The sequence below is a fragment of the Sesamum indicum genome, linkage group LG13 (genome assembly GCF_026168435.1).
Source record: "Sesamum indicum cultivar Baizhima isolate 11 linkage group LG13, ASM2616843v1, whole genome shotgun sequence".
Taxonomy (NCBI): Eukaryota; Viridiplantae; Streptophyta; class Magnoliopsida; order Lamiales; family Pedaliaceae; genus Sesamum; species Sesamum indicum.
In genome coordinates, this window is record NC_142669.1 from 17,833,412 (window position 1) to 17,857,957 (window position 24,546).

At 31.6% G+C, this 24,546-nt stretch overlaps 1 protein-coding gene across 1 annotated transcript; it reads left to right on the forward strand.

The window, feature by feature from the left end:
* Positions 1–13,700: 13,700 nt before the first annotated feature.
* Positions 13,701–16,431, forward strand: LOC105176409 (cyclin-D4-1). Its single transcript, XM_011099198.3, has 6 exons — positions 13,701–14,283; positions 14,770–14,856; positions 14,967–15,065; positions 15,151–15,352; positions 15,448–15,569; positions 15,737–16,431. The coding sequence occupies exons 1-6, from the start codon at positions 13,957–13,959 to the stop codon at positions 15,989–15,991; spliced, it is 1,092 nt and encodes a 363-aa protein (XP_011097500.1). The 5' UTR covers positions 13,701–13,956; the 3' UTR covers positions 15,992–16,431.
* The last annotated feature ends 8,115 nt before the right edge of the window (positions 16,432–24,546 follow it).

Here is a 24,546-nt window from a genome sequence, read left to right on the forward strand (position 1 = left end):
TTATGTTTCTTGGTAGACTATGTTATCAGACAACAGCCAGTTATTAGCGAGCTATTTCTATTAAGGAAGATATAACTGATATGATAGGATCACATTAAATGTTGTAGCACATGTACAACATGCAATGTATAGCCGTATAACAATTATGTTTACTTTCATATACAACGTTTAATGTGATCAGACAACAGGCAGTTATTAGTGAGCTACACTACTACATTTAGTTGATGATTGAAGAATCTGGTTATCTGATTACATTAAATGTGGTAGTGTAGCTTGCTAACAGCTGGCTTCAAAATATAAGCAAAGTTGGTGACAACAGTAATATGAAGGTGAGGAATGTGTCTTACTGCTGTACAACTATTTACAACAAAATGGAGTAGCATAGAAGGTAGGCGTGCATGCATCGCCTTTAACATATTAGCATTGTCATGCTTAAAATGTAAAGATCTGATGTTTTTAACTCAAGAAGCATGATCTTAGTGAAGAATGGCAAAGCGCTCTTGCTGATGCTAAACACGACACGTGAAGGATTTACTGTTTTTCATTATTTCTGATTTTTATGTGATTTAGGATTGATCTTGGTAGCTAATTCAGTTGGATTTCCAATTCATCACATGTTGACAATGGCACTCATTATTTCATGCCTTCTCCAAGTGAATAGCCGTAAAATGATTCCCCTTAGGGGGATCCTTTTGGTGATGGATGCTACTATTACATTTAAGGTCTGTGTAGGATGAAAACCAACTATACAGCATCTACATTGAGAAATCAACTATTCACTGTCATTAGTCTGACCTTTTGGGAGCTACTTAGAGCGGCCAACTTGCATATAGGATGTGATTATCATAAAGAGATCAGGTGTTCCTGAATTGTTCATTTGAAGAAGTTGCAGGTTTGCCTTTGAATAACCAAGGATGGCATTTCTCTTCTACTTGTCTTCTTTTTATACTTTAAGCCAATTGATGTAGGAGTTGGCAATCTATCCTTGTGCTCTTTAGTTTTCTGATCTGTGTACCACTGATTGCCTCATTATGACTACCTGCTCAAATTGGTTGATTTTGTAATATTTTCTTCTTCATTAAGATAAAACAATTAAAAGCACTTAGATTGAGCAAAGTTTTTCCGCTCCATCATTTTCTGACTGCTTCGACAGCAATTTTAGATCTGATCTTCCAAATGCAGACATCCACACATATATGATGAATAATAAATGTGCATACTCTAATATCCAAACATTACCATACACAAGATGACTGATATTTCCTTCTCAGTTCACCTGATGTTCATCTTTATCTGTTTCTGCGAAAACAAAGGAGGAGAGAAGCTCGAGCTACAGGTAAGCTAAGTTAATTATTGAAGTTGAAATTGAGCATCTCATTTAATTTATATGTGCTTTCCCCTGTTTGCAGCAGCTGCGAAATCTGCTGTTTTCTTTTGTATCTTGCCTATCAATAATCTGATGTTGAAGTCCATGATTATTATTTGCTGTTTAGTTTTCCCTGATGCTTTCTTTCTCTGACTTGGATCTTTTTTTGTGAATGCCTGTTTCTCATGGATTTAAAGTACTTAGCAGTTTTTTCTGAATGCCTCCTTCTCATGGACTTTAAGAAAATTTGCGGGAATGAAGCTTTACATGCAGAGATAGAAACGATCTAAGTTATTTTACTATCAATTATTTACATGGTTCTATGCCTCAGCTGTCGCATGGAAATCATTGGAACAAGATATTTGTGTGAGAATGCTCCAAAAGAGTCCTTAACTCATAGAAAGTTTTGATATGCATACCTCTAGCATTGTCATATGCCTATAGCAGTATTCTTCAGCGTTCTTAATTGTTTCCAGAGGAATTTAGGGTTATTGTTTTTCTGAAACTACTCAGGGTCACATTAACTGTATCTTTTTAACATCATGAATATAAGTCTGACTAAAATATGTAAATTTGTGTTGGTTCCACTTCTTCAATCTGTTTGAAGGTGGATGTTCATGATGTCGGCAGCTTCTTACCAACGAGTGATGGTCATGGTAATGGAAAGTGGTTTTGAAAGGAATGATGGAAAATGGAATTTCTGTTTGAACGAAAATTGTTGCTGTAATAGTTTGGTTGTGCTGCACGCTAAGGTTTTACTACTTAGTGGGATTCAGGCATAGCAAATGTGTCCGAAGCGACTGTGTTAAAGCGTTTCTTGGTTTCGTTGTGTTTTATGTTGTCAAAATGGAGTTGATTCAGTGCTTCTTAGGTGTTGACATAAAGCGCATCAATGGGGGAATTGTTATTTCTCAGAGCAAATACATTAAAAATCTGCTTCACCCAACTCGTATGGCTGATTCTACTAATACCTTACATTCAGTTGTCCACACAAGTTTGTCAATTTTTCAGCACTACTAGAGAACCTCGTCTCAAAGCCGTCAAACAATACTCCACGCTATGGGACACAAGACCTCTCTTCTACTGTTAAAATAACTTGGTCGACATTGATATCGCCTTAAACTCATCCTCCTCAAATTTGTATGCCTAAAACCATGATCAAGACATTAATCTTCTCTTGTATTAGTATTATTTTTCTTGTATACATACATGACTTTGTATATGTATTTCTCAACTAGGACAACATGAGAACTTTCCAGAAATAACCATGTTGCCTGGATTTAAAAGGGGGGACAGAGTCCTTGTAGTGGAATCTAGTAATAAAAGTTCGATATATAGTCCCAAAGTCCCAACTCATAGGATGCTTCACTAAAACCTTCAAAGCCACTCGGACATATTCAACCCACATCAAAGTGATCATCGAAATCTGTAAGAAAATCATTCATCACCTCGTAATTCCATCAAAATCTTGGTAAACACGACTTCATCATTTTCCTACAAAATTATCTTAACTAATCTCGTAATCAAGTCCTAACCCACAACCTAATCAATGACATCAAGTACGCTTTCCATTATTTTCGCAATCATCCTTCTTCTCTGAGCCAAACTTTTGTTTTTAAAAGAACAGTCAATTCTGTTCTGGATTTCATGTCCGGGTTTGGAATTTTTGTTTCAAGATTGTGAAGCATAGGATGATTGTGGCAGCCAAAATATGTTTGGTCCAAATACCAAGAAAGGCTGTCAAGTCTTTCTGCTAAAACCCACAAGAATTACCGACACCGGAAGAAATGTATATCACTTTCTTATAATGAATTATTATAATTAAAAATTAAAGACTATAATAAATATTAATTAATTATTATTGACTGTTATTTCTGTAAACAAAATCAAATTATTAGCTGTAATTAAAAATTACTATAAATATTTTGATTATAGGCAAAAATATTACTCATGATCAAAATAGTGACAATTTTATGCACATTGTTATCACTAATAATTATATTACGATCAAAATTGTTTATCACTTGGTATAAATTTTTGTAGTGACATTTTTAGAATTGCCAATCAATATATTATTACTGATTCTTCAAAAAAGGTTTTGAAATTACACTTGCACTCCCTAAAACAAATTCTCCTGTTAGAATTTGGATGAAAATACTGACGTTATAAAAAAAAATTATATAAATTTTTTTAATTTTGCCCGCGTTTAACATTCCTAAATATATTTTGATACTTATAAAAAATACATGTAATGTATACATATAAATAGAGTGATGTCAACATCATTATATTTTTATGCCACTAAGTACAATATTATTATAAGAGAATTTTAAGTGAAGAGTAAAATAAAAAATTTATGTAATTTTTTTTTTACTAATATTAGTATTTTTCATCCAAACTCTAACAAAAAAGGATAAAGTGTAAATCGTGAATTTTCAAAAAGAATATAAATATAATTTTAATTTTTTTAAATAAAAATATAATTTTATGTTTTTTTTTGAGAATTTAAGCATAATTAACTCTATATTTTATTACGGACTACCATTTAATACATATGATATATCATGTGAGAAATTATATATATATACACACACATATTTCCTTTCTTCAAGAAAAAAAAGGGAAAAAGGAAAAATGAAAAATGAAAAGCTAAGAAAGAAAGAAAGAAAGTGATGATAAATGAAAATCAATTTTCAGTCATATCCCAACTTCAATATTTCAGTTTCCAATTAAGCAATCATGCTTTGACTCAACAAAACTATCACACTAGTTTTCTTTTTGATAAATTACATCGATACCCTCTAAAATTAAATTTAATTATATAAATAAATACTCTTTACATGTTGTGAAATTGTCGATTCATTCATTAAAAAAGTGTTAATGTAATATCCCCTACACTTTGTGAAATCCTCCTGGGGGCGAGAATGGATCCAAAAGTGAAAGCTAAATGGAGCCGAAAAATTCTTAAAATAATTTTAAATAATATTTTTATTTATAAAAACTCAATTAATTATAATTCAATAAATAAAAAATAAGTAATTAATTCATCGAAGTTGTACGCGACATTTACTGAGATAAAATTCATATATTTTCTTTTTATATTGAGACTTCAAATAAACTTTTAACTGATTTTTTTTTTTTTTTATAATTTTGCCTATTAATTGATTCTCTACTAAGCCATCCTCCATCCACTTCTTTTGTTACTTGTCTTATTATTATTATTATGGAAATTAAATAAATGTAAAAAAATAAAAAAAAATAAACTTTCGAATAGAATTTTGACTGAGAGCAGTAAAAAGTGGTTTTGACTTGATTCTCAACGGGGCATCTTTTACCGTTGGTATGTGTAGGAACACAATGATGAGTCTTTGGCCATAAAGATAAGACTGAAAGGGTAGTAAAAAGGTTAAATTGGATTTATTGCAACACTTTGTCTTCATTTCCATCTATTTTAGATGCAAGAATTTGTGATTTTTTTGTCTTGTTTTTGCCTTTCTGTTTGATTTGTATTTATATTGGAAATTAATTATATATATGAGGACTAGGTTGATATATTTAGAGAAATATGATGTTTTATTACGGTTATTCATCGTGATTGAAAGCAAAAAAAATTATTGCGAATATTAATTAATTATATATGTAGAATAACTGTTGTTCGTTGTTTCTGTAGATGAGACCAGAATATTAGTCATGGATAAAATTACGGTATGTGTTCTGGTCATAGCTAAAACTATGAGAAATTTGGTTCTATCATGGTCCAAATTATGACGTTTTTACATTGATTTTTGTTTGTTCGTGGTAAAAATAGTATTTATGTACTATGATTTTTAAGACGTAGTAGTTTCCAGTGTAGTGAATAATTCATTTTCTATAATGATACTATAAGAAAAATTGTGTATAAAGTTATTACTGTATTCAATTAATGGCACATCATTGCCCCTCATCTCAAAGCTGTTCATTATTTTTGTCCTCACATTTCGAGGGTATTATGGGAATCCAACATATTTGATTTTTAAGGGGGTTGGGATGGGAAAACTTGAGTTTGGACCTAAGATAAGAAAAATAATATTTTTTGTCTCGTAATTTATGATCTTTTTATTTTGAATCCATTGGTTGTGGAATATATTACTTTTAGTCCCTTAACTTTAAAAAAGTAGCATTTTATTCCATAATACATTTTCTTTAGATAGTTAACAAAAATGCCACATACACATTTTAAAAGCTATGTGATAAAAAATGAGAATTGCGAAATGAATGGGAGCGAAGTATAAAGCCCTTAACATCACGTGCTAAAAACATGGCATTTTTCATTAAGATATCTAATGAAAACGAATCATGGAATCAAAACTATTATTTTTTAAAAATTACAGGATTGAAAAGAAAAAAATGATATTATTAATGGGATAAAAATTCTAAATTACTCTCCCAATATCTCTCCTGCACATTTGATTTTCTTGATTCACAAATTTAATCTCAACCGTCAATCAAATGAGGAGCAAAGGATGGATGATGGTGATGAATAATAAACTGCAACACTCTCTTTTCAAATGCTGTCTTGGATTGATTCTTGAACGAATTCCGACACCACTATAACATTATTAGTGTACTCAACATGTTTCTTAATTACATTCTCTTTCATATGTACATTTTGATTAAAATTTTGGCCTCTTCAAAACTTGTACATTGACATTTTATTCGTGTTCAAGTGTCCATATTGCCCCCACAAAACTTTTCTGTAATGCTGCTTTTAAACTGTATCCGAATGGATGGATTTCACAACCTGATTTAATGACAGATCCTTTTAATGATTATAGATTTCAAATTTTTCAATCTGTAAAAGAGAAATAGCATTTTTAAAACGATGGATATGCCCTTGTTCCGTAATTTTTTTAAAAATCCCATGAGTACATTGACATGTTAATATTCAAGTTCCGTAATATCTTCTTTATCATTTAATATTAATTTATATAAAAATAAATTGTCCAAAAAAGAAGAAAGAAATGGGAGGCCTAAGGTATTCCCGAGAGACCCAGGACATCCCACGCCCATAATGCTCCCAAGAGGCGAAGGATGATCCGACCCACATTCTAACTAGGCAGGCCCAAGAAGCCCAAGAAGAAAGGAGGAGGTCCAGGACATCCCCTGACTCTGACCATGATTAAAGTATAATATGCCGAAGAAACCTGCACGTGGCCTCTCATCAACCTAGGTGTCAGCACTATCTTGAACCACATCAGCCGAGGACCTCTCTAACGGCTGAGACTTATTGTAAACGAGAGGTATCCCAAGACAATAGGGACTCCTACTAAAGCACTCCTAGCTACGGATAAGGATGATTTATCCCTTATCCCAATCAATTTTCATAAGATTCTCGAGAGTAGGATACATCCTCAGTAGACAGGAAACCTTTCCAATAAATACAGGTTTAGTCCTCCATACGGAGTATGTCCCTCAGTCTTAAAACACCTCACTTACTCTCTAAACCATCTCTTAAGCTCCCTCTAAGCATATATTCACGTGTTTTTGCACTTTTTACCGATTTTATTCATCATATCTCAATTTTTTAATTAAACGCACTTACTTTTTTGCTATATTTCATCTTGAATCCAATACTAACTTAGGCGTCGGAGTGCTAACGCCTCTTTTGCAGGCCCTCTCTTCTAAATTTGCATTCGTTTAGCCCAAGTTTTGAACAAAATAATTCATATCCATTGGAGTCGTGCTTTTTTTGCATGCATCGAATATAATATAATATAAAAAAGTAGAAAAATACATGAACAAAATTTTATCTCCCCTTAAATAAAATAGAAGAGGTAATTTTTATACGAGTGATATCACATATATATTAAAGAAAAACTTATAATTTTAGTCCTGTAACTTAAGGAGGGTGACATTTTTTGTCTTGCATAAATTGATTTTTACAAATTTAGTTCTATAATTTTAAGATTTTGATAATTTTTTTTTCGGACCGTTTTGACTGAAAAATTACATGTGGCTTGAGCATGACCCAATTAAATTATAATTCTAATACTATAAATTAATTTACATAGGATAAAAAATACTGGCCCCCTAAGTTACATGACTAAAATTGCAGTTTAATTGAGTCATGTGCAAGCGAGATGTAATTTTCCAACCAAATTAACTTGAAGGCTGAAACGATGAAAGTTGCCAAAATTTTAAAGTTATAGGACGAAATTACAAAAATCAATTCGTGCAAGATCAAAAATACTACCTCTTGAGTTACATGATTAAAATTACAACTTAATTGGGTCATGTACAAGTTACATACAATTTTTCAACCAAATTAACCGAACAAAATTGTTAAAATTTTAAAATTACAAAAAATCAAATTGTGAAAATCAATTCATATAAAACAAAAATTACCACCAATTAAGTTACAAAAGTAAAATTACAAATTTCCCATATTAATGAAATAAAAAATCTAATATGATCTGAACTAAATAATCCAAATCCCTAAAATTATGTCAATATATCAGCCCAAATGATCAGATCAATCTTGGCAAAGAACCCCCACATGATTTTCACACACAAACAGTAGGTGTGTGAGTGCGTGTTGGGGAGTGGGTGGGGGAAAGGAGTATAGTACTGTTGGAAAGCTCGAATCTCAAACATAAAATTAGTAAGATTAATACAAAAGACTGGTGGAGGTGGAGGACCACCTTAGTATATATGTCCATGCATGCATGAAGGATCTACAGTATTAATATATATATATATATATACATACATATACATGTGTGTTTGTGTGTGTAAGAACACCCCATAACCAAGAAATTCTCAGTATACATTAGCACAAAGTAGAGGAAAGAAGGCTGCTATTGAACTTTGTCACAAACACGTGACATTGGGATATGCTAACTCAGTTGTATGTAAAAGTCATTTTCACACATATTTGGTCTAAGCAGAATATTTTGGGGCTAACCCCCTTCTCTTTAAAGATGGTGTGTGAAAAAAGTGTTAGAATATTTTTGGGGTTACAAAGTCTAAGAAAGGGGAACAAAGCATGCATGTTCCTTAGCATCTCAGTTATTACAAGCTTTCTCTAAAACCATGCAGCTGCAAGATTCAAAAATCAGTATCCTAAGCGCTTTCATCAACTTTTTATATAACCACAATCTTATTTTATTTCTCATGTGTTTGTAATTAGATAAGCGCATAACATTTGGAGACATATATGTACATATGGTTCATTACATTACTTAGTACATTTTGAAGTATCAAAGAGTACATATGATCGAGGCCGAATGGTTTGACTGAATGACGGGAGTAATCTAAAACCAACACAAGATCAGAAGTGTTTCAATCTCCCTTAGTTGAAGCACTTTGATGATCAAGTTAGTAGAGTGGTCTAGAGGTTATAAGTATAAGGCTAGGAAATAATAGTTTGGTTCACAACATACTTGTAAAAGAGAAATTAAAATTATCTCTAAATTTTGGGCCAATCGAATGGAACCATAAAACATACTCAGATTGCGCCACAAAAAGAAACCAATAAGAAATATTATGAAATGATATTTGTTTATGAGATCTGAACCTACAACTTCTTGATTATTAAATACGAAGTCTAGTTCCAGTGATAAAATTAAACTATTAAAACCTAAAACTTGAGCTTCGAGTAACATAAAATGCATGACTACTACATTGGCTCGAGTTATAATTTTAGTTTTTGGGTGTAGGGTTTTCAATGCATTGTATTTGCACGAATTTTTCCTTAAAACTTTGACAAAATGGTTTCTCAATAAATATTAGAGAAAATGTAGGAAAATTCTAGAGCGAGCCCAATTTGGCCATATATAAATTATACAGTTACCATGTGATTATTGCATAGTTTAAGGAGGTGATTGAACATGTAACAAGTGTGATGCCTCCACAAATATTTTTCTTCAAGAGCCCAAAGATAAGGAGTGCACACCCACCGAGCAGCCCAACAAGCTGGGTTTTGTTGGCCCATAAACAAGGTATTAAGCCTATAGTATATTTCATCCTTACTAACTTGGTAGGCCCAAAAAATTAGCATAATCCAGTAAACTGAGTTAACATACAATATAGATGACATGTCACATAGATTGTTGACTTCCTATGACACAATATACTGAAAGATCTCCAACAAACTCCAAGTCATTAAGTTGAAAACAACTTCTCAAGCAGCTGGGTAACAAATCCCTGGATATCCGGACAGACTGAGAAAGACTACGAGTAAAGGTCATATCTTCATTTAGATTGATTCAAATCCTAAATTTCTATTTTCTATTATTTAGCTAACACATGCAATTATCCGTCGGTGCATGATTCCTCCTAACCATTCTCCAGATCTTGCTCTACGACGTCTATAAAAGGGACATGGTGCAATCGTTTTGGTAACATCCACTATCATACTTCAACTCTCATTCTCTCTCGATTTTCAAGCTATTTTTTAGCTCTGTTTGTACTCCACAATAAATATATCACTGTAGCATCATTTCAACCATTATTCTCATATTCATTCAAGTTTTTTCTTTTATTTCCTGAGTAAACTCTTACTGACTCAAGTATCGGAGTCCTAATCTCTATCTTACAGAGTAGTGTCTCGTTAATCTTAGATTTTCATAAAAGTCCTTCAATTCTTATGGTGTGCTTGGATCTCGGTGCTTGGCGCCATCTATAGGAACACTTGAGCTATAGAAGTAAGAAATGACAAGTTCGGATAAATAGGTAACAATGTATCTTTCAAGGAAAATACTCTTCCCTATCTTATGCAGTAGATTCGACTATTCCACCTTGCCATAGGCACTAGGGGGTCTTGATGCCCCTGCCATTGATCCGGCGGCTTTGCCTGCTGCCGCTAACCCGCTTTTTTATAAGTAGCCCCGCCAACTTATTATGGAGATCATCAACTCAACTCTCCAAGGTTCACAAGCTAGTGCAACAGAACAATTCTCCCAGCATGAGAAGGTCGGAACTTAGGGAGATCAAGTAACCAACAAGAAGAATCTCGCTGAGCTAGCAGGACGAACCTATACATGTTGATATGGCCAATAAGGAGACAACGAATCTTGAACCACCCTGGATTTGGTGGTCTCTTAAAAAGGACATGGTGGAACTCCGCCAAAAGGTAAAACAATATTACATGAAACTAAATCTAACAAAGTGCACATTTGGAGTTTGAAGTAGACATTTCCTCAGCTACATGGTGACTGAGAAAGGCATCAAGGTCAATCCAGACAAAATACGAGGTATAAAGCGTTGCTAGTTGTATAGTTGCTCTTAATAGGTTCATATCCTGCTCTACAGAGTGTAGCCAACTCTTTTTCAGAGTGTGGAGGAAGATTAAAGATTTTCACCTAAAACGAGACATATACATAAGCCTTCTAGGATCTGAATGCCTACATCCTGAGTTTTCCTTGCTTACTAAGCCCTCACCAGGTGAGCTATTATATATAACCTTTCTGTGGGGCAGCACGGGGTAAGCTCCTTACTCATCAAGGAGGAAAATAGAACCCAAAATCCCATCATCTATGTCAGCATAGCATGGCACTAAACAATGCTACCAGTATTCGACCTGATAATAATTGCAAGAAAATTACGTCCTTATTTTGTATCACATTCTATTATTGTATGCACTAACATCCCCCAGCGACATACGCTGGGGAAGGCTGAGACTTCAAGTAGAATGATCAAACGAGTTGTAGAATTCAATGGTATGGTTTCTATTACTAGCCTAAAACCGCTTTAAGGCCCAAGCGTTAGTTGAATTCATGCCTAAAAAAACGCTGACTGAAAAAGATGGAGGAAAATTGGCTACTCCACATGGATGGCTCCACCACCTATGCTAGCAGTGGAGCCATAGTTGTGCTCACTAGCTAAAAAGTAGACAAGCTAGAGTTTGCCCTAAGATTTGATTTCAAGGCCTCAATTGATGAGACCGAGTACGAAATCCACATAACAGGTATCAAAATGGATCTCGATGTAGGAGCAAGGAATGTCATATCTTTGTCTTGATAAATCCAAACCCTTAACTACTTTTTTTTGTTTTAGCTAATACATGCAGCTATCCAACGGTACATGATTTGCCTTAACTACCTTTTGGATCTTTTTATAGGAATGTCTACAAAATGAGACATGGTGTAGTCATTTTGGTAAAATCCACTATCATACTTCAACTCTCATTTTCTCTCGGTTTTCTAGTTATCTTTAGCTCACGTTTTCAAGTCTATAAGGAGTATATCACTTTAGCACTATTTTCAATCATTATTCTCACATCGATTCCAATTTTTCCTTAATTTTCTCAGTAAACTCTTACTGACTTAAATATCGGAGTGCTAATCTCTATTTTGCAGGTTAATTCCCCGTTAATCTAAATTTTTATGAAAGTCCTTTGATTCTTGTGATATGACTGGATCCCAGTATGCATCAAAGTGTAAAAATGTTTGCTCTTGAATAATTAAATTCAATTAAATTTAATTTAAATAAATTTTTTTTATTTATGAAGTGCTTGTTTGATGGTTAGAAGCCCTTTTATCTATGGCGATTTAACTTTTCTAATGGTAATTATAGCAAGTCTAATTCAATTTAAAATGAAAATATTGTGAAAATTTGTGGCCAATATGTTAATGCATCTGAACAAATTAAAGAGAATATTTGAAATATTTATGTGCATTAATGTTGAAATTAATACTATACCCAAGCTTCAATACTATTCTTCTACTAAAAGTTTGTATTGCATTTCGTATTACACTTTATAGGATAAATTAGACCGAAATTAGCTTATATTAAACTTAATTATATAACTACTTTTGATTTTTATAAAATTACAAATACAAGAATCTACTTGTAAATTTTTATTATTGAGGGGGTATTGATGGAAATTACAATTAAAACCTCAAAAGTTCACTTATAATTACAAATACTTATGTAACTAAACCTAACATCAGGTGATATCAATGTAATTTATCCTACTTTATATTGTATTTAGTATGTAGATACCATCTACATAAAATTTATGCTATCTTTATATTTAATAAAAAAATTTATACACATATATTTGTGAAGTATAGTATGAGATGCCATACTAATTTGCAGTATAAATTGAAATCTGATTACAATAACTCCTATCGGATATCAATTCTTACAACAATCATACTCTGATTAATAATATTTAATAAACGAAATCTAATCAATATCTATTATTCAGTAGATACAACATCCCATACATAAGGCGAGGTTCGAACTCACGACCTCTAAGATCGTGGGATTGAGGCCTCAATTTCGCTAACTGAGCCAGGCCTTATTGGCCAATTCTAAGATGTTTTATTAATAATTATCCAGTCAATTAACTTTTACCTAAATAGTTGCTTGGCTGTCATTATTTTTCTTTCACAATTACAATATTATTATATTTATCCTGTAAAATAATATAAGTTACTCATTTTAAATGTGATATTATCTCTTTCACCATCAATTTTGCTGGAAATAGATGAAGAAAAGTATTAAGGCAGCAAAACTTTTAATAATAAAATTATTAAGAGGTTAGTTTTCTAAATAACAAAAATAATGGGGTACATAGATGAAAATAAAATTAACTTTTTAGTACTCTGTGGCATTGAAAACGATTTATAATCTATTTTCCAAAAAAGAAAAAGAAGAGTAGTATATAATCTTATTTTTTTCATTTTTCTCACTTAAAAATATATTTGTATATTAGAAATAATAAGGGTAAATTATATTAACACCTTATGAGGTTAAATTAAAATACACAAATACCTCATGTTTTTTGCAAAATTACAAATATACTCCTTAAAATTATAGTTTTAATTACAACTATACCCCTATTAAGAGACAAAACTTACACAAATACCACTTGAAAGATATTACACTAACACCCTTTAGGGGATGGTGCTATAATTTTGTAAAATATAGGGACTTTGGTGTATTTTGGCCTAACATCAAGAATATTAATGTAATTTACTCAAATAATTAATTGTTGAATTATCACTGTGTCTCACTCACTTACTCACCAGTCAATTGTTTCCATCTAATCACCAATCACCATTGACTAAACAAAACCAACCTCACTTACTTTCCCAAATTCAGGGGCAATTTTGTCATTTCACAAATATACTTTTTTTTTTTATCTTTCTGTTGTTATCAAAATTACATTTCCTTGAATTTTATTTCTGTAATTATATCAATAATAATTAATTTCTTTTTCAAGAAAAATGACACTTTTTTTTAATTTTATTTTTTTTCCATTCTTCCCAAGAAAAAGAAAAAAAAAAGAAAAAGAAAAATCAGTCTTCTCTTCCTCAACCTCACCTTTACCCTAAAGACAAATGTCCATTTCCTTCCTACATAAAGCTCCTCTCCACACCCACAGTCTATACAACAATCTCTCTCTAGACTCACTTTCAGACCCCCTCCCCCATCTCTCTCTCTCTCTCTCTCTCTCTCTCTGGGCCTCACAGAAATGGCAGAAACATAATGCCAATCTTTAACATGCAAAAGAAATTCCATAAAAATCCAATCTTTATGAGATTTTGATAACTTCCATTCACAGCAAAGCACATTCATTGAGGGTTTTTTCCTTTCTTTCCATGGCTGAAAACAGCAGCTTTGACTGTGGAGCAGCAGACCTTCTCTGTGATGAGGAAACCAAAGGCTTGTGCTTTGATGATGGTGATCTTGTTGAACCTTTCAGTGACCAAAGCCATCAAACCAATGGTGAAAAAGGCATGAGCTTTGGCAATGGCAGATCAGATTCTGAGCCGTTGATTCTTTTGCCATGCCTGAGTGAGGAATGCATTGGTTGGATGGTTGAGAGAGAAAGGGAGCACTTGCCTGCAGATGATTATCTAAAGAGACTTAGGAGTGGAGAGTTGGATATGAGTTTGAGAAAAGAGGCTCTTGATTGGATGTTTAAGGTCAAATTTAATTGCCATTTAATTTCTTCCTTTATTAATCTAATAATTGGGTTCACTTTTTCTTCCTCCCATTGGATCAAATTGAGTTTTTCCAAATTTTGTTTAATTGATCATTTGTTTCTGCACGGTGGGTTTTTGCATTCCATCTTTTGACCAGCATTATATGGAATTAATTTTTTTTTATCATCATTGTATATGCCCTTTTAGTAATTCTTGATTTGCTCATCTTGTTCCTCTGGATTTTCCTAAAAATGGGATTTTTCCCCCATCAATGAGTTTTAGTCTACCAAAAGTGGTGAGGGTTTACAGTTATTGCAATTTTCTGTATTTATGTTCACTCATTAATAGTTTTCTTTAACACTTCAATTGAAATGCATGTTGGTCTTTCAGCACTCTACTCAACGTTTCTTGGATTGAAATGCACAAGAAATCAATTTTATCTTGCTAATTGCTAGATTTATTACTTATGTTATCTCTTCTTTGCAGGCTTGCGCTCACCACAATTTTGGAGAATTGTGTTTGTATTTGGCTATGAATTATATGGATCGATTTCTATCGGTGTATAACCTGCCGGTATGTTCGTTGCAACGAGTAACAGATCTGCAGACTCTGTTCTTTTGATTGCAATTCCTCTTTCTTGTGTGTTTGTGTTGTTGATTGTTTCGCTTCCTTGGCATCGATAGGGAGGTAAAACATGGGCCGTTCAATTGGTAGCTGTGGCCTGCTTATCTCTGGCAGCCAAAATCGATGAGGTTGATGTGCCTTCTACTGTCGATTTGCAGGTGAAATTTACTTGGATTCTTGCTTTGTATTGGCTTCTGTGACAAAATTTGAGTTTGTTTTGATCAATGTGGACTAATGCAACAGGCAGGGGAACCGAAGTTCTTGTTTGAAGGGAAAACGATACAGAGAATGGAGATGTTGGTGCTGAACTACTTGAAGTGGAACATGAAATCTTATACTCCATTCAACTTCATAGAGTATTTCCTCAGAAAAACGAACCACGTTCGGCTCCCACCAGGGCCATTGATTGCTCGATCAATTCAAATCATCTTAAGCACAATCAAAGGTCTTGTATTTACTACACAGCATCGGCTGTCTGAAATTGAGAATTTAATATGAAGTGTTTGATTCAGAGCTTTGGTTGGGGAAAATTGAATGCAGGTATTGACTTCTTGGAATTCAGGCCTTCTGAGATTGCTGCAGCTGTGGCTGTGTATGTTTCAGGAGAAATACAAGCAATGGACATTGATAAGGCGCTGTCCAGTTCCATGGAAGTAGAGAAGGTAGTAAATTTGCATTGGTCCCCACTGATAGAAAAATCTTAGACAAGACAATTTCTTTCCCCTCGCCTTCGTATCATTACTATCGTCTCTATAATTTTTGGCAATCTTGGCGTATTCATTCAAGAAAACGAGCACTTTAAGTAAAAAACGTTGTGGGGTTGTTGCAGGGCCGAGTCATGAAGTGCCTAGAACTGATCCAAGATCTGATATCAATGAGTGATACTACTTCAACTACTACTACTGCTACGACTGCCACTGCAAATACGGCCACCGCCCACGTTTCATCATCATCGGTGCCCGTTAGTCCAAACGGGGTGTTGGAAGCAGCATGCTTGAGCTACAAAAGTGATGAAAGAACAAGTTCTTCACACAACAAAAGGAGGAAATTGGAACCAAAAACAGCTTTTGATGGTGGTTCTTGATTCAAGAAAATGTGAATTTTTTTTTTTTCACTTTTCACCACCCCTAAAATCAGTCCAAACTAAGTCTTTGGTGAATGGGATCTTTGGTGTGGCTTTGAGAAGAAGAAAAACAAAGCATGACATGTTCGGAGAGAGAGGGAAGGAGCGAGGAAGAGAGAGAAATGGGAGAGGTCCCATGTCTTTTAGCATGAAAAAACAAATACCATAGAGATAGAATGCATGGGAGAAGACAAGCACAAGAATTTTGAAAAATGGCCATTTTGTTGTGGTTGAAGAAAAGAGAGGCATAAGGTGAAAAATTAGAGGAGAGGAGAGGGAAACATTTTTATGTTTAATTATAATTTTTCTTTTTTGTATTTGTTTATTTAATTTATCCCCGGCAATAGCATGTAATTTCTGTTCCAATTAAAAATAAAATAAAATAAAATAATTCTCGAGTTTCTCTATGTATGCATATTTTTCACATATCATACTTAAAATTGCAAAATTAAATGCAGTTTTCATCCTATATTTTGGTATTTTAATTTTTTATCTTTTTAGAGTAGCAAATAAGTCTTGCAAATATTATCCAAAAAAAATATGTGCTCCACACGTGATTTTTTAATTTTGAATTTTTGTTTCTATTAATTAATTTAATGGACCAAAATCGAGAAAAATTAAAAATGGCAAGACCCATTAAAACCCAAAATGGAAAAAATATCGCATTTAACTCTAAAGTTGGCTAATGCCAGCCTGCTGGAAGGAATTAAGTATTACATATCTCACACTTGGAACGTAATTAATTGTTTTTATTGTAAAAAATTATATACATTAATTAAATGATATAACTATATTACTATAAAAAAAAGTTTGTCCTACCAAATTTACCCTTAATTTTATTTCTTTCCTTAAACAAAAAAATTTGATTAGAATAGTAATTTTAACGTTATTTAATGATACGACAATTATATTTTTTTTTTTTCCGCACAATCCACGATTTCACATTTTTTCAATCATTATACAATTAGTTTTGTTTAATTTAATTGAGTTTGAATAAATAATTGGGCAAATTACAATGAATTCTCGTGAAGTTTGTCATAATTATAAGGATTAGTTTTATTTTTTTACACTTTGCACTTAATTTTTTTTTGGTGTCAACTTACCATCTCAACTTTATAAAATTTTGCATTTTGTTATTTATAACTATTTTTTAGTCAAAAAAACATAACATGCAGTGTATATTGATACTAAGGGTCATGTAATGTGATATTTTTCATATATGCACAACATGTGATGCTTTTCCAACAGAAAAATCAATATAAAGAGGGTCATATGTGACAAAGTGCAAATTTTACAATATTGAGATGGTAAATTAACACAAAAAATATTTTGATGATAAAGTGTAAAAACGATCATAGTTCAGATGCCAAAATGTAATTTATCCTAATTATAAATATCCCTTGTTGTTTCAAAATTACAAATATCTTCTTAAAATTAATAATTGTGTAACAAATACCTCTTGTAATAACCCATTGTAGGGGGTATTTGTTAAATAATCATTAATTTTAAAAATATTTATAATTTTTTAAATAAAAATGAGATATTATAATTATATTGAATCTCAAGAGAATCTAGTGTAATTTATCCTTAATAATTTTACCAAATTCACTTAAATTATTTAAAGAAAATACCTTAGATGATTTTCAGACGAACGGCGTCGTTTGTTATGGGGTTTCGGGTAATGATTACATGTCATGCCCTTTTCGGGATCTGAAATGGGCAAAGTGGGCCAGGGCCCAGGCCCACATCTCTTTTTGTTTTGACTGTTCTGTGTGTAACTGTGTGTTATGACCAGTCAACATCTGATTTTTACTCTTTTTCCTCCCCTTTCATTCTGAAACAATTATTCAAGAATTTTCTGTAAAAGCATAAGAAACCTATGGAATATATGTAATGTGGGGAAAACTACAATTTTCATTATTATTTTTCATAAATAGTATTTAATTTTGGGGGTTGGATATTGGGCCTGCCATGTAATTAACATTTTACACCCTAAGGATTTTAGTCTTTGCACTTTGCACCTCAAACTTTGGGAAATTGCACTTTTACGCGTAGAAAATAGCAACTTTATCGACGACTTGCTTATCATACGGTATTTGGATCTCTGTTGGCAATTTTTTTTTTCACATTATAATTTATATTCAACATACAGACACCGAACGAATAATTTTCTGATAAATATATTTTATGCAGTGTCGCATCTACCATGTCAACCCTATATGAACTTCAATGTACTAAAGGCAAAGGTTGGGTGCCAATTGCTAAATAATGATACTTTGGGGAGATCCCTGCAATTTTTAGAGTGAGGGTGCTACATTCATGCCCAATGAAATTGTGTGCAAATAAATAACACTTTACCCCGAGAAAAGGTCACATGCCGCGCATATATAAGAATTTTTCTTATTTTTGAAAAATCACTCATATGTTTGTTAAATTTTGTTGAATTTCATTTTTTATTGTAAGAACATGGTGTTGTCCTAAAAATTGAACCAAATTTGAGATTTTATGGTAGAAAATTACACATGTACGCTGCATGTGACCATTTTGTTGGAAATTCCTCCAAGAAGAGGTTTAAGATGGTAACTTGCAAAAATCGTAAACTAAGTATGACAAATTAAAATAAAATAAAAATTATATAACAAAATCTAAGAACAATCATAATTCAGTCGGCAAAATATTCTTTTACCCAATAAAGAAAAGAAGGTACATGTATTTGATGCTAGACAACCTATTTTATGTAACTGGCATCCAAATATAAAATTCTTGCAGTTACATAAGTTGTCTACCATAACTTATAAAAGTGACGCCTCAAGGACCATTAATTTGATAAATTGTACTAAGTTTCTCACTTGTGTAAATGTATGCAGGTAATATTCTTGTTACTGTCGTCCATTTACATATGTACTATGTACGAAACGGTCACACGATTTCTCAAAACCCTAATTTACAATTACAAAATCTAGTATGATCTATGATGTTTTAGTGTATTGGTTAATTAAAATTGAGATCCCATGAATTGTTCGGAATCTTGGGTTTGAGTAGAAATTCTTTTGTCACTTTATTGTAATGTGAGTTTATTGATGAAATTTATGTATTAGTCAATTGTAATTAGGGTAAATTACAACGACCTCCTTTAAGGTTTGGCATAATTACAGATACCCTTCGTTATTTGAAAAATTATAAATAACCCCTTGATGTTGATGAAATTACGTAATCCTTGGATGGAAGTATTGTCAACTTTTCCCTTACTGTAATCTATAAAAATATCGGACGACGACGTGGTGGATGGAAAAATATAAAAAATATAATAAAAATTATCCACTTAGTTCATAAAAAAATTAAAAAATAAATAAAATTATAGTTCTTAGTTCACAAGGGTATTTTGATCAGTTCACCATAAAAGTTGGATAGATTAACGGACAGAACTAATTTTCATATGCCCGTTAAAATCAAGAGGGTATTGGTAATTATCTAAACAACAAAAAGGTTATCGTAATCTAACTCGAAGATCAACTCTCCAAATCAATATTTAATTTTAATATGGTTTAATTACTTAAATATTCAAAATTTTAATTTAAATAACTCAAACAGAATATAAAAATTTACGACACGTTGCAGAAAGTATATCTGCACAGGATTAACGATAATGTTCTTAATGTAAGACCATAACCATAACCATGCCTTATTCCAAAGCGTCACAGTAAATAGTTAAAAAAAAAGAAGCAAAAATTAAATATTCTTTTTACCTTGATTGAATAGAATAAATTTAAAGTAACAGGTAAGAATATGGTCAAAGTGAAATTAATTATTGTGGGTAAAACTTTGGCCATTGTAGCCAACTGGTGTTTGCTGCTGAAGGGATCCCAATAATAAAAATAGGTAAAATTATATTTTTAGTCCTGTAACTTTAGGTCGTTAATATTTATGGTTATGTAATTTATTTTATTTATATATTTAGTTCCTTTTTTGATAAATTTAGTCTTGAATATATCTCATTTGATCAGCTTTTAACAAATTTAGTCCTATATTGACAATTTTGGTCCTGACGACCTATAGTTACAGGACAAAAATTAGAGATCTATTACTGTGTGAAAGAGATTAAAATCGTCAACACATGACTAAATTTGCCAAAAACGGACCAAATGGGAGATGTTCATAACTAAACTCGTCAAAAAAAGGTCTACATGTATAAATAGAATACATTACAGGATTCAAAATACTAACGAGTTAAATTTACAGGACCAAAAATATTAAACATATATGGCCACCAAAAGGCATACACTTTGCTCGAGTTATTTATTTTTTATTAATAATAAAAAAATTATATTAATATATTAATTTAAATATCACGACACCAACCTTTTTTTATTTTTTATTTTTAATTTTGTTTAATTAATTTTTGTTATAAGTTAATTATATAAAATTAATTTTTTAACAACCTATTAAAATTCAAAAAATTATAATATTAAAATTGTATTAATTTTAAAAATTACAATTAAGTAGACAAATATAATAGTGTATATTTTTTTGTACAATTGAAAAAAATACAATGAAGTATACAATTTCAAATGTCAAAAATGTCCGTCTGTTCCACAATTGTGTCTGTTGCGTTGATGCCGAGATCTTCTTATTTCCTCGCCCACATTTTGCACTGGCTCATTTTGCGCCTTATTTTCATCACCACCGAATCGACTAGATGTTGCAGAACTAGATTTGACAATATTTTTTTATAATTTTGTAAATTAATTTTTGTTATAAGTTAATTATATAAAATTATTTTTTTTACAACCTATTAAAATCCAAAAAGTCATAATATCAAAATTAGATTAATTATAAAAATTACAATTAAGTAGACAAATATAATCGTGTATATTTTTTTGTACAATTGAAATAAATACAAATATAATAATGTATATTTTTTGTACAATTGAAATAAATACAATTGAAATGAATTGTATTAATTCTAAAAATTACAAAAACCAAGTCGTGATATTGAATCACGACTTTGTGTCGTGATTCAGTATCACGACACCAAGCATTTTTGCTGAAAAAAAATAATTTTTAATGTCGAGTCGTGATTTAAATCACCACTCGACATATTAATATTAGTATATTTAAATTAATTATATGAATATAATATTTTTTATTATTAATAAAAAAATAAATAACTCCACTATGCTCCATATGTGAAGACAGAAACAAGGAGGTTTTTTCTTGGTCAGTGTAATAAAATAGGCATTTTGATGAAGTCGCTTTACATACTAAAATTTTCCTCTTGTCCCTATGCACTTATCTGCCTTTGATCAGCTTTGGTTGATGATATGTAAATAATTATGAATGTTGTGCAATTGGTCTCATCACTTCTTCCATTTCTTAATGTGTGTATTATATTGTAAGATTGGGATGGGTTCTATGTAAGATAGTAGGGGAGTCATGAGTTGTGGTAATTGAGACAACGATGTGATGATGTGTATTTGTTCATCGTAAATATGAAAGATTTTTGTACGAGGATTTTCTTTCTTTTTCTTTTTTTTTTTTTTTTTTTGGGTCGGAGTGCAATGAGTTGCACAGATGAGGGATTTAAGGAGGATATCCATACTGATTATAGTAGAGGTTCTAATTTTGGATTAATTACATTTAAATTCTATCTGAAAATGATTTTTTTTTAAAAAAAAGTTTTGAAATTACACCTACACACCCTTTGAAAATTCTCTATTTACATGTGATCCTATTTCACTAGGATTTGGACGAAAATACTGACGTTAGCAAAAAATTGCATAAAATTTTTAATTTTGCTCCTTATTCAACATTTCCAAGTAAAGTTTTTTTTTTTTAATTAAACCACCCAGCTTTTCGGAGTCTCCGACCCTTCTTTATTAAGATTAGAAAAAGAGTTTCGTAGCTATAAAGCAATAAATGTAATATATATATATATATATATATATATGGAGTGAGCTTAACATCATTATATTTTTTTTCTTACAAGCACATTTTTTTTTCTTATATAAATAGTGAATTTTCGGAGGGAGTGTAAATATAATTTCGAAACTTCTTTAGGAAAAATTATAATTTTGCATTTTTAGATGTTGACTAAGTGCAAACCTTTTAATTTATAAAAATCACCTGTATAGACGAGGGGCTTGAAAAGGGCAATCATGGTGGCTTTGTCCGAAGTTCTTATACAAAGTATGGTTATCTTTTATCACGGTGCAATCAATTGTCAGATGACTACTTGTTTTTCATAGGCGACATTAAATGAAATAATATGCATTCATTCATACCGAACGCACGCCGAAGATCTTTGTCATGATATATTATTTATTTTGGTCCTATCGTATAATTTTATCCTAAAAAAATATCTCAATACGCAGAGCAAGACATTGAGGCTTATGCTTTTCAAATTCTTGATTTACATACAGTATGAGATAACGTGTGATTTACTGAGCATTAGTCTATCTATATACATAATAATGCCAAAATATGGAGTTTAACTCAACAATAAGAACCCTAACTTGGTGTTGACTTGGCAGGAGTTGCAGGAGATTCGGCCTGTTTTTTTTTTTAACACCAAAATGGAGATGTAATTGGATCTAATTCATTACCATGCACAACTCTTGACTTGTAAACTTTCTTGGGTGAGAGAAATATTTAGCCATCCTTTTGTGAAGAGTGACAAAATTTGAAATGACTTTGATCATGTCCAGAAAAAGACAAAAGAAAAAGAAAACAACGCCCATTCTCGTATCATATCATTAAAATTAAAGATGTTTCAAATTCTTGCAAATAGTCAAATACCATTATATATTGTATCTTACAACTCAATCTTTTTTTCCCGGATTTCATCAGCCAAACATCATTCATTAGGGTTGATTTCATCTGCCAAACATCATTAATCAGGGTTTCGCGTTTTAAAATAAGTATAATACACTCTCATCTCCTGAGTTTTGGTGCAATTACATGTAAATTCTCTATAGTTTGAAAAATTATACCTAACATCCCTAAGATTTGCTTCCGTCTAACAAATAGGTTTCTCCGTTAGTCAAAATTCATCGAATTTGCTGATATTAATAAGAAAAATCAGATAAAACTCTATATTTACCCTCGATTGACTTATTATTGATTTATTGAGGTCAAATAATTTTTTTTTTATGATGAAATTACCCTTATACATCTTCACACGCTAATGCATGAGAGGGGGTATATTTTCATTGTCATAAGGGCAGTTTAGTTAAAAAAAATATATTTGACCTGTAATAAGTCAATTAACGGTAAATATCAATTTTCATTCAGTTTTTATTTTATTTTATATAATTCAATGAATTTTCACTTATGAAGGGACCTATTTGTTAGACGGAATGAACCTCAAGATTAGATGTAATTATATCAAACTTTAGGAGAGGGAAGTGTAATTATCCTTTTATTGGTTTGGTGATTTAAGTTTTTTTGGTGTTGTTTGCAACTATCTATATTCTTTGTTGTTATTACATTGTTTAATTGGTCTGAAAAATTGCAAGTCTGAACAGGGAGGCAGCTAAAGTAAACTGAAAAATGAGCAGAGAGAAGAGGTAATTTAGATGAAGAGTCGATTTCTGTTTGGGCAACGAAATCTAAAATCGAAATCTGAATGGGTTTCAATTGTCTCTCTCAGACACTTATCTACTGTGTCAAGATCCCTACAGGACTTACTGTCCCTGCCAATTGTTTGGTTTGGTTGGTGAGTTTTTACTCTCACAACTAACACACACACACACACACACACATATATATATATATATATGACAAAACCAGAATTTAATTCCCCTCTCTCTCTCTCTCTTCTATTATTTTTATAAAATAAAAGGTAAAATTACATATTTGGTCCTATAACTTTAGGTAGTTAGTATTTTTAGTCCTGTAACTTACTCTATTTATACATTTAATCCTTTTTTTTGACGAATTTAGTCCTAAACATCTTCTGTTTGGTCCTTATTTGGCAAATTTACTCGTGCATTGACAATTTTGATACTGACGACCTGTAGTTATAGATAGGGGTATTCCGTTTGGTTCGTTACCAAAACCGAACTGAATAGGATTGGTTCGGTTCGGTTATAACCGAACCTTTTTCGATTTTAAATTGAAAAAATAATTTTTTTAAAAAAAATTATGTATAGTTTAGTATTTTCATTTTTATCCAAAAACACCTGTACAAAAATATCAAAATCTAAAAAATAAAATATACAATGAATGAAATTATTTACGAATACAATATATATTATATATAATCATATATTATATATTTTTAAAATATAATTAATTAAAAACAAAGAAATTAGGTTATTTGGTTCGAGACAATTAACCATACCAACCGAAATAATTGATTTTTTTTTTAAAAAAAAAAACCCGAACCCATCGGTACAAATCGAAAAAATTCTATTCGGCTGATTTTCGGTCAGAAAATTGAATTTTGTACACCTTGTTATAGGTCAAAAAATAAAATCTATTGAAGATGACCAAAATTGTCAAAAAATAATTAAATG